This window comes from Pogonomyrmex barbatus, unplaced genomic scaffold (assembly GCF_055798465.1).
Source record: "Pogonomyrmex barbatus isolate J1 unplaced genomic scaffold, ASM5579846v1 scaffold2, whole genome shotgun sequence".
Taxonomy (NCBI): domain Eukaryota; kingdom Metazoa; phylum Arthropoda; class Insecta; order Hymenoptera; family Formicidae; genus Pogonomyrmex; species Pogonomyrmex barbatus.
In genome coordinates, this window is record NW_028297116.1 from 6,619,353 (window position 1) to 6,631,692 (window position 12,340).

General features: G+C 24.4%; 1 protein-coding gene across 1 annotated transcript; it reads right to left on the bottom strand.

Moving 5' to 3' along the window:
* Positions 1-8,324: 8,324 nt before the first annotated feature.
* On the bottom strand, positions 8,325-12,201 carry LOC148936613 (15-hydroxyprostaglandin dehydrogenase [NAD(+)]-like). The gene is made up of 6 exons (XM_089076238.1): positions 11,778-12,201; positions 11,364-11,490; positions 10,827-10,933; positions 10,552-10,725; positions 9,693-9,850; positions 8,325-9,145 (listed from the first exon to the last, which is right to left on the bottom strand). The coding sequence occupies exons 1-6, from the start codon at positions 11,868-11,870 to the stop codon at positions 9,010-9,012; spliced, it is 795 nt and encodes a 264-aa protein (XP_088932364.1). The 5' UTR covers positions 11,871-12,201; the 3' UTR covers positions 8,325-9,009.
* Positions 12,202-12,340: the final 139 nt, after the last annotated feature.

Here is a 12,340-nt window from a genome sequence, read left to right on the forward strand (position 1 = left end):
AACTTCTAATTTAATAAAATAAAAACAATTTTACAGTGAAATACATTTTATTTTATAGTTCATTTTTATTTAAAAAGTTGTTTTATTATTTCTACAAAAAACATGACATCAAAAATTGGCACAAATTTTAATTATACAAAGCAGAAAAGAAACTTTGCAAAGGTGAAAAAGATGTTATTAATTTAAATCAATTTGTAGTTGCCAAAACAATTTTATTGAATTATTGTACTTGTTTATATAAAAATAAAATATAAAAGAAAATCTGATATGTAAGAAAAAAAACGACGTACAAAACTTAGCATGCCCGGGTTGCATTAATATTATTTTTAATACAATTTCTACATTTGTACCTGCATTTGTGTTTATATTTTCATTTTTGTTTGTCTTTTGATTATTTTATGTTGTGCTAATATTTTATGTTAAGTATAGTATCTACTTTTTCCCTTTGTATAACATTTAAAAATAAGTGAGCCTTAATCATTAAATAATTAAATATATTTCTCTAAAATAACATTAACAAAACAATAATCCTCAAATAAATAAATAATCTTGGTTTTTCGTCGTTCTTGCGTTACATTGTTTTAGTAAAATTATATTAATTTCATATGTCGAAATACTAAAGGCAATATTTCTTATGAATGTAAAATTATTGATTTCTTCTGATTTTCATCAGTTTTTCATACTTGTATGTCGATTTGTTCGACTGGTTTCGTAAGATCATGTGATTTTATTACAAACAGTGGCATATCATTCTGAACGACCCAAACTGACCGTTTTCAGCCTTTTGAATAAGCTCGACTACAGATTGTCCCACATGCGTAACTCTGTAAACAAGATTATATGTTATATTCGCTGAAAAAATAAATATAAATTTTTTATTATTATATTAATAATACATAAAATATAATATAATATAATATATCTTCTTTATCAGCACCTGAATAGGTATTGCTAATGCATCCTTGATAAGAAGTGCCTGATATTGTCCTAATCAGGACCTGAGAAAACAATAGGGGCCTAATAAGGATTATTTAATATCAAACTACTTTTTGCCTAACAAGCATGTAAAAATCGACATTTTCATTTTCTATGTGACGCCATTTTTACAGTTTTGCACTATTCTCTTTAAAAATTCAATTCAATAATTTAAGTCTCATGAAAAGGTAAAACATTTGGTTTTTTCGTTTTATATAAATACACACAGCACTACACTGCGCGTCGACTCCTGGGAAAAGTAAAAATTAAATATTGTAATTTAATATTAAATATTGTAAGTTAATATTAAATATTGTTTAAATATTATATGTGGGGGCTATAAAAAAAACTATATGGGGGCTAGATTGAAAATACTGTGTGGGAGGGCTAGTTGGGAATAAGAGATAGTAGCTAAATGGGTAAAATAATGTGGGGAATAGATGGAAAAAACTATGTTGGAATTAGATACGAAAAACTAAGTAGGAGCTAGATGGGAAAAACTATGTGAGAACTAGATGGGAAAAACTATGTGGGGACTAAATGGAAAAAACTATGTGGGGGCTAAATGGGAAAAACTAGATAGAGGCAATATGGAAAAAACTATGTGGAAATTAGATGGGAATAATTATTTGGGGGCTATATGGGAAAAACTATGTGGAGTCTAGATGGGAAAAACTGTGTGGGAAGAAGATGGGAAAAACTATGTGGGAACAAGATGGGAAAAACTATGTGGGAAGAAGATGGGAAAAACTATGTAGGAAGAAGATGGGAAAAACTATGTGGGAAGTGTATCAGAAAAATGATGTGGGCACTAGATGGGAAAAACTATGTGGGAACTACATGGGAAAAATATAACGATGTTTGTACTTGATTTCATGCATTTATGTTGTCTCGATGAAGAAGATATTTATGGATTTTTGGCTTAATAATAAATCAGCACAAAAGCAGTAATGTTGCCAAATGTACTTGCGCAAAATTTACTTAAACTACAAAACTATGTACTAGAAGAATTTCAAAGAAGTACGCGATCAATTACTGAAATAGCAAAATGGAAAGCTACCGAATTTCGTTTTTTTCTATTATATTGCGGATTAATTGTAATAAAAAAATGTTTAGCGGAAGACTTATATAAACATTTTCTACTATTGTATATAACTTGCCGCATACTATGTTTTCCAGAAACAGCTATAAAATGTAATGAATATGCAAAGCTATTTCTTTATTATTTTGTTGTTGCAGCACGCCAGTTGTATGGCGAAGAAAGTCAGGTATTAAATACACATAATCTTGTTCATTTAGCCGATGATACTGTTAATATACAATGTTCTCTTAGTGAAATTACTGCTTTTCCATTTGAAAATACTCTTGGAAAAATAAAATCTTTAATAAGAAGTGATAATCGTCCATTGGCACAACTGTATCGCCGTATACATGAAAGATTTTTTATTTTTAAAGAAATTTACTATACCTGTACTATATCTATTGAAATTTTGAGAAAAAAAGAAAAACAAGATAAATTAAGTATTGATATAAAAAAGCTACGATACAAAAACGCTCTTATTACCACAAAATCTTTAAATAATATTGTATTACTTTTGAATAGAAAAATTTTGCAAGTAAACAGTATATATTGTTATACAACATATATTGTTATTCAAAGGCGAAATTTATTTAAATGGAATTATTTAAAAAATTGTAAAACCAATTTATGAATATCCATGTAATTCATCAACATTAAAAATGTGGAAAGTAAAAAAAGGATCGGATATAATCGTAACACAATCTCTGACAAATGTATTGTAGAAAATGATCACATTTGTTATTAATGATAATGATGAAGAAAAAATGAAGAATGCAATGCCTCTTCTTTACATGTAAGCAGCAAAAATAATGGCACTATAATACATGTACATCAAAGTAATTAATAATATTTGATTTTTTTTTAATTTCGTATTTTTTGAAATTTTTTGGTTTTTTAAATTTATTTTTTGACATTTTTTAGTATTTTCTAGTTTTTAGTATTTTTTGGTTTTTTAATTTTATTTTTTAACATCTTTTGGTATTCTCTGGTTTTTAGTATTTTTGTAAATAATAATTATAAAAATAAAGAATCTATAATCTAATAATAATAATAATCTAGAATCTATCTTTTTTTATTTATTTATAATCTTATTTACAAAGTATTTTAATTTATTTGTACCCTTGTCTCTCTGCCATGATAAATGACAATCATGGTTATTATGGAACTCGTCTAACAGTCCTTCACAGTGATCAATAAGTTTATTTTACATTTGATAAATATTATATAATAAAAGTTTAATTTATTATTATAGATAAATAATAAATAATAATGATGTCAACTGCAAAAAAATATAGATTTAAATTAGTGGAGTTTATAGATCATGCAAACAATATCACAAAAAATATAGACATTGTTCCAACAGATTGGATTGAATATGATGAAGAAACACACGATTTATTCACAAAATTTATTCCGGACAATTCTAAACAAAATCTTATTGAATTGAAAAATCGTGTGAAAGCTGAAAAGTCCCCATTAAAATCTTAGCCGCGATTCTGTATTGTGGTGAAAGGTTGGTAAATAAGAAAATTAATTTAACATATATATTGTTTATTAACGTAAAATAGTTATTAATTAATAACTATTTTCCTATAACTCAGAAACATATCATGATGCCGAAAAAAAATTATCAAAATTAGAAAATGTGACACATTCCTTCATCACGAATAACGATGAAACAGAAAATATAAGAAAAGAATTTCAACAAAAAGAAGTATACAAAATAAAAGAGGAAAAAAAGTAAAAGAAAATACATATGACATATTACAAATGCCTCATGCTATTGACTTAGAAAAATCGATACAATTTTCTAAAAATATTGAAGCATGTACGTTCATGTAATATTAAGTAAAATACTATTTTAATATTTTATATATAATATAATATTATATAATTTACAATATTACAATTTAATTTACAATACATATTTTATTTATTTTATTTTTTATATCATATAATTTTTAGGATTATACTATTATTTTATAGTTTATATTTATTTTATATATTTGTTTTGTATTTGTTTTATATTTTATATTTTTAATCATTTACTGGTCTGATTATATATTTATATACTAAAATAAATATATATTTCGACTTTACTTTAATTAAAATATTTTTTCTTCCATGATGTGATATTCTTCAAATGTGATATTCTTGATGTTCTTATTTATAAATAAAGTACAAACGAAAAATATTACTAAGAAATGGTCGAACCGTCATAAGAAAGATATATCTGTCGGATTATCAGACTCCAATAATAATGAGGAGTTTAGCGAAATGGAAAGTAGCAGTGATACAAACATTTGCACTAACAAAATATCAAAAAAATGTAAATATAAAAATAAAAATGCTAAATCTAATCCATTCAGTCTGATATAAAAAAAGAAAAACTTGAAAAAGAGAATCAGTTACTAATCGTGATGAAATGACGATAGAAACTACTGTAAGTGACACTTTTCATTCTAAAAAAGACATTAATAAAAATAATGCAGAAAATATAGAAATCACAAATTTCGAAAATAATTTTATCAACGTTAACGAAGCAAACGATAAGAAATATAAATTAAATTTAAAAATACAGTATAGTAATAAATAAATAATAATAAATAAATAAATAGATAAATAAATATCAATAAATCATCAATAAATAAGTATGATAATAATAAATAGATAAATAATAAATTTATAGTAATAAATAGTAATTACTATTTATAGTAATAAATAAATTATTTTGTAGAACTGTAAGAGTTAATATTAAAATGCAAGAGTTAATATTAAAATGCTACAGAAACTTGTCAGCACAAATAGCAAGACTTGCAGGACATGTAATGGAAATTAAAATGAGATGACTCTTTCGCACCCTACGCAAATACATTGATTCTCAGAATTTAAAAAATTACACGAATTTTTAAAAAATCAAGAAATCGAATCGCTTCCTTTTAAAATACTTAATAAAGAGTCTTTCGAGATTTTTGCTGAGTTAAAAACTAATGCAGTTCTTCGCGAGGATGTTGTAAGTAAAAATATGGTATATAATATTATTACGCGATATGGCAGTTTCTATTCGAAAATTCCACCCGAATTAAAAGTTCGTTTCCACATAAATAAATACATAATTACATTTTAAATGTAATTTAATCTACAAATAAAAATTTAAATTTATTCTATGTTAATTTCTTTTCATTATAGACAAATTATATGTGGAGTTCAATAGATCTATCTCAACCAATAATAAAAGCTATAACCAAAATTTTAAAAAAGTTTGTCTCGTAATGTCGTTTTAAGTTACAGCTAAAAAGCCCAAAGGTTGCAAAAAAGCCATTAAAGATATTACATTTAGTGAATGCATGAAAAGTAGATTTATATTGACTTATTTATTTATATACTATATATAATTTATATATATTATAAACTAAATTTATATATACTAATTTATATATACTAATTTATATATTTATTTATATATACTTTATTTATATATAATTTATTACTTAAACTAATAATTTGTAATAAAATCAACATATCTTTCAAAAAACTAATTCCATTTTTAAAGAAATTTATTGTTATTTACAAATTTTTTTTTACATATTCTTTATATTACATACAAGTATTGTCTTTAATTTCTATAGCAATATATAAACATATTTTAGATGCTATAATCGAATATAAGGCTTATAATAATTTATCTCCAGTTAAAGAAGATAAATTTTTTTCAAACACTAGGTAATGTAATAAATAATGCCAAGGATTAGGACGGAAAAAAAAATGAACGAAAGCCGAAGGAATAAAAAAATGTTGAATTATTGTTTGTCTGAAACTCTTACTCGGCTCTTATATTACATTAATTGTTTAAAGTGTTAAATTATTAAAAATGTTAAATCGTTAAAAAATGTAAAAATGTTATTATTAAAATGTTTAATTGTTTAAATTAAAATATTAAAATATTTAATTGTTAAAAATTTTTAATTGTTTTATGTATATATTATTCTCTTTAAATTTAAGTTAAATTTCTTATTTAATATCGTTTCTCATTGTATATAAAAAATTCTTGTATAATGTTAAATAAATGTTTAATTAACTTTATTTCAGTGTAAAAAAGTTATTAATAGTTAATAAAATAATTTTATTTTTGTGAAAGCCTACATATAATAAATAACACAATAAGTAATATAATAAATAATAAATAAAAAATAAATAATAATAAATAAGAATACAATAAATATTAAAAGTATAAATTAAATAATATTAAAATTATAATAAGGTTATCATAGGGGCAATATCAGGCATTTCCATTAGAAATCTGATAAGAACCTGATCTTTTGTTCCTTATCAGGTTCTTAATGGAAAATTGCGTTACATTTTTTGTAAGGCCCCTATCAGGGCTCCCTATCAGGACCTGATTTTGCATTAAGGATTACGTAATAAAGGCCTTATAACACTCTGATTCAATTTCTATGAATATTCCGGCATTATTAACAAGTATGTCAAATTTATCAAAAATGTTAACAATTTGCTTAAAGATTTCTAAAGATTTCTAAAGATTAAAGAAATTAATGTATTTATTTAATAATTTCTAAGTTAACAAATATTTTTCATTTAAAAATCTAAAAGAAATGGCCGGCTCCTGTGATTAGTGCTGTTTTATTTCGTACGTTGTCCATTATATAAAGTTATTGTGAGAATTCACTATCGGCAAGATTGTCTACAGAAAGAAGTGGTTGGGTTACAATATTTTTATATATTAAGAATCAGTTTTGCATGCAATTAAATTACAACAAAGTGCGCGTGTCAAATCTTTTAGTTTACTATTTTTATCCTACATATTTTATGGTAGTTACAAATTGTAGTTAAATATTTACGCAAATATATAAAATTTAAATATTTTATTTATTTATTATTTATTAATAATTTATAGTATATGAGTATATAATTATCATGTATGCGTATATATGATAATTTATACATATATACACATATTAAATAATTGTGCTTTTGTAATCGAAGAGATAATCATAGTAAAAATTTTAAATGTTTTAATTATTTAAATACTTTCTAATAGCAAATTAAAGTGAGTTTATCATTTTACTTTTAAATATACTTGTACAAATATAAGAAAAGATAAATATAAGCAGATGAGATAGATAATGTTTCTTTCCTTATTTTTTAAAAGAAAGCGTTTAAAAAAATTGATTCTGGTGTCAAACTTTTTTTAGAGAAGCATTTTAATATTTTATATATAATAATTATATATTATTTCTATTAAAATAAATAATTCAATACCTCTGTTTCTTGATTTTAGAAAATCGTTTATTTGAAAATTTGCAATAAATGATGCAATAAATGATTTGCAATATTATATTATTCAGAAAAATTTTTTATACAAGTACATATAATATAGTAGTATAATATAGTAGTATAATATAATATATAAATTATAGTAATAATGAGAAAATAAAAAAATAATTTTTGCATTGTTTCAAAAGTTGCTTGTGTATAATTATATATATATATATATATACTTTTAATTATATGGGCAATTTTTTCTTATATCTTCAAACTTAACTTTTTGTAAAAGAAACAATGCAAGCATTATCTTTTTAATTATTTCTTTTTTTGTTATTATTTATATATATTATTTATACATCTGTTCTTATATGAAAAAATTTTTCTCGTATTTATTGTAATTTTTATAAATTTTAATCTTAACAAGCTGTTATCTCAAAAATGTTTATCTTTCTTTCTTTTTTCATACGCATTCTAGTAAATTATTCTTCTAAGAAAATTAAAATGCTATAATGTTAATAGAGTTTTATGTTTATCATAGAAATACATTGACATATTTTAAACTGTAAATTTGATTAGATTTTTTATTTTAATGAATAATGTAAATCTTTACATCACTATTTATAGCTATATAGTAACGTAAAGATTTAGTTCGTAAAATCCTAAAATAAGTATTTTATATATATATATATATATATATATATATATATAATATGTATATATATATATATATATATATATATATATATATATATATTAAAATTTTAGGCGATGCCGGAAAGAACAAAGCCCGATTTTTCACAAACTGACTTTTATTCTTGCTTTAATTACACGTCCGTTCGTGTCGATGTCCGTCGGTCGAATCTCTCGTCCGTTCGTTATTTCAAATCAGCTTGTTTTTTCTTTTGAGATCTTTCTCACAAACAAAATATCTAAATTCCGAATAACAAGTTTTTAATAATAATAAGTATTGAAGGAGAACCTATTTGTTATTGCTTGTCTCGAATCGTTAAACATTCAAATTATATTATAAAGGAAAATAGCGTTAAAATGTTACAAAGATAATACAATGGTAAAATGTATGATTAAAATGGAAAGAAATTAAAATCCGAGAATATCGCAAGTATCTATTTTAATGAGCTGATTCGGATGGCAATGTATGTAACATTTAAAATTTTAATCTTTATTAGTTATTATTTTTTGTTAAATATTGTTTGATTAATCTAAATCTTGATAAAGAATAATTATTAAGAATTAACATCGATATCAAACTTTCTAGAAAAATAAGTGAAATATATTGATAGGTCTTATAGTCTTTTGTAATGTAAGTGTGTTGTGTATTATTTTTAGATCAAAACAAAAAAATAATTCAATATCTTTGATTCTTGACTTTTTACATATAAAAGTTTAAATTTTTTCATCGTACATAGAAGGTAAATATAATAAATAAATTTTAAATTTGAACGAATTATGTAATATAAATAAATCATTAAATTATATAAATAAATTTTTGATGATTGAAAACTATACATTGTTCTGAAAAAATCATAAAATCATAAAATCTGTTTTCGGAATTTTTTTTAAATTAAATATATTTATTTTCAAGAATCGTGAAAGAAATCGAGGCGCCGGTGTCCATGTAACAAGAATAATTCATCAGCTTGCAGATCTTATACCGAAATCTTCAAATCAGTGTAGGATGGTAATTGTACGGCGTAAGCAGGTTGATTGTTTTCGCTAACAAAGATCGCTCCGTTATTTCCTTTTTCGATCAATTCTACAATAGCGGTTGCCACATGCTCAGGTCTAAAATGGAAGGATTCATGCTTATTACGTAGATTCAGTATAAATTCTTTTTACAAATTAATCTTCTTTGATTAATATAATCGAATTGTGAAAGTAACATGAGAAAAGAAAGATTTCATTCATAATTTATTTGAAATGTAGTTTATAAAAAGATATAAATGATAAATTAATTTATTATTTATTACATACTATTTTGTAATATATATAGATTTAATTATTTTTTTTTTAATTAAACATCACAGACGCTACTTGAGCATGACTTAATTTTTCATATATGAAAAGGAGAAGAATACAAATCAATTACGATACTCTAATATAAGCTGTTAAAATACCATTTCTGTGTTGAATATGATGCTTATAATCCGAAATAAATAAAACGAAAGAACTGATCAACATCGCAACAATAAATTTGATTACTGAGTTAACATGGTTATTTTAGAAGTGGATTTATTGATTTCTATGTAAATATTAATTTAATCACTTTTTTTATTATTTACTATAATGATAATTTCATTTGTATAAGAAAACAGAAAATAGTGCAACTTACGATTGACTCTCCATCGTCGTCATTTCTTTAGCAGCGATTTCATCATCGAGGATGTCCATTGCGTAGATTTTGCTTGACATGTACTTCGAAGCCATGCCAGTAGTTGTGAGACCAGGACATATTATCAATACACGTACACCTGTTTTCTCATAGAAAGTCTAGAAATATAAAAAAGCCTATAATTTAACTATCTATCATAAAATAGAATAACAGTGATATTCAAATAACTTGGTACAAATAGACCAAATAAATAGATATGAAACTTGAATGTAAAATTGCATTTATTATTTTTGTTTATCAAAATTAGGGCCATGCAAATGGACGATGCAAAAAAGACGCAACACTAGGGCTGTCGATTTTTTTTTGTCGATTATTAAGAGACTAACATTTCAATTAATTAATAACTATTTCTTTAAAGATAAAATAATCAAAAATTGTATTTTTAATTTTCTTTAATTAATAATTGGGTAGAAAGTTTTTAATTTAGTATAAAATCAAAGAAATAAATTAATTTTTTTAAAGAACTGTATAATTATTAGCATTTTACTAGCATTTTATTAGCATTTTAATATTTTAAGAATATTTAAAAATTTTTTTTTGTTAAATATTTAATTATAAAAATATTTTTATTTAATTTTATTATGTACCTTTTTATTTTTATTTTTAAAGACTATTTACTTATAAATAAATGTATAGATATAAGAGAGTAGTATATAAGAGAGTTTTGGTTACATTTTTTAATCCCTTTTAAGCTTTTTCAATATTAAATTCGTAAATAGATAAACGGTCTTTTTTATTTTTACTTCTTTAAACCCCAAAAACTCTTTACTTTCAATTCTAATCGAAATGCATTTTTTACCACTAAGGATGAGGTAAATCCGACAATGGCGAAATGCGTGCCGGTGTAAATCGGTGCGATTGGATTGCCTTGCAAGCCAACTATAGAAGCCATATTAACGATGGTACCGCCTTTTCCTCCTTTATGCTTTCCCATGTGATTCAGACCCAGTAACGTGCCACGTACAACCCCTTTCTGATTATCAAAGTGATAAAATGATAAGAACAAATAAACCAGCAAAAATAATAAGAAAAGGGTTTATTCATTAAGTTTATGGTAGATTTGTTATCACTTACGTAATTAACATCAACCATCGGCTCCCATTCTGTATCATTCATAATACCGGCATTATTGATAATAATATCCAATGTGCTGAATGATTCTATTGCCTTTTCGAAACAAGCTGCAAATTGCACATATATTAATATGTTTCTATCCATTGAAAAAATTATTTTATCAAAATTATATAAATTGGATTAGAAATATGACATCTCTCTTTTTTCTTTTTTATTCGGAAAAATAATTAAATTATAATTATTTTATATTTTGATAATCAAAATACAAATTTAGAATAATAGATTTTTTTACGTATTATGATTATTATAATATGAGTATTACATATCGAGTATTACATATGAGTTTGCAGAAATAGTGGCATTTTAAAACAATTCATCCGATACGAATAATCGGGTTTTGACAAATAGCATAAATAGCATAATTTGTGATGATCGATGATTAAGTGGGAGTTAGGATTATTGAACCGTAATATCATTTTGTAAATTCTACAATTCTATACAATTCATATATTCAGATTAATTGATATAATTGAATACCCGTAAATTCCTCGGCATTTGCCACGTTTCCAATGAGGAAAATGACATGATTCGCGCCGAATTCCTTCTCTAATTCCGTCACAGCATTTTCGCCATTTGAATCAGGTAAATCTATAATTGCGATAGCCTGCAATGCGCAATTATTAAGACAAAATAGATTGTTCTGTTTTAATCTGTTTTAAGATATTTATAATAAAGCAAATAAAACATTATTTTTTATTTATACTTAAATTCACCTAGCCCATTTATTTATTCCATTTTTATTATTTCAAGCAACAAATAATATTTTAAGAATAATCAAGGACGAACAAACAAAAATTTTATTTTAATGTTAAAAATATGTAAATTACAGTAAGTTTTTAATGGACAATCATGAATTGTATCCCATTATTTTATATGTTGTCATTAAATTACCTTCGCTCCGCTCCGAAGCAATTCTCGAGCGGTGCAATAACCAATGCCATTAGCTCCGCCGGTGATAAGCACGGTTTTTCCATGAATCTCCATTATCAGAGTGTTGTATTCGAGATACTTTTGAGACACTGCGGACGTATGCAAATCGCGATTTTCGAATCACGGTGATGAATCGACCTCGTCAAGCACTAATCCTCAAATGATTTTGCCAGGTATCACTAACGAGAAGTCGAACAAGTAGATATTGAAATCCGAGAAGTTGATCAGATATAATGAAATATCAAATGCGGATAGGGATAGCAGATCGGATAATGTGAGCCTGCTCTTGAGGTAAACAAGATTGGATTTGCGCATCTAGGCAAGAGAAGCATAGAGAAAAAAATTATTCAATGTTACATGAGGGACGCATGAAACATAATCGAAACCGCTAAAAATGTGAAACAATTCACCCATGCGCTATCATTAACGTACAAGATGGAATTATCATCGGAAATATAAATAATGTAGGATTAAAGGATATATAAAAAAAAAATTTATTATTTTTTTAGTTATTATCATAATAT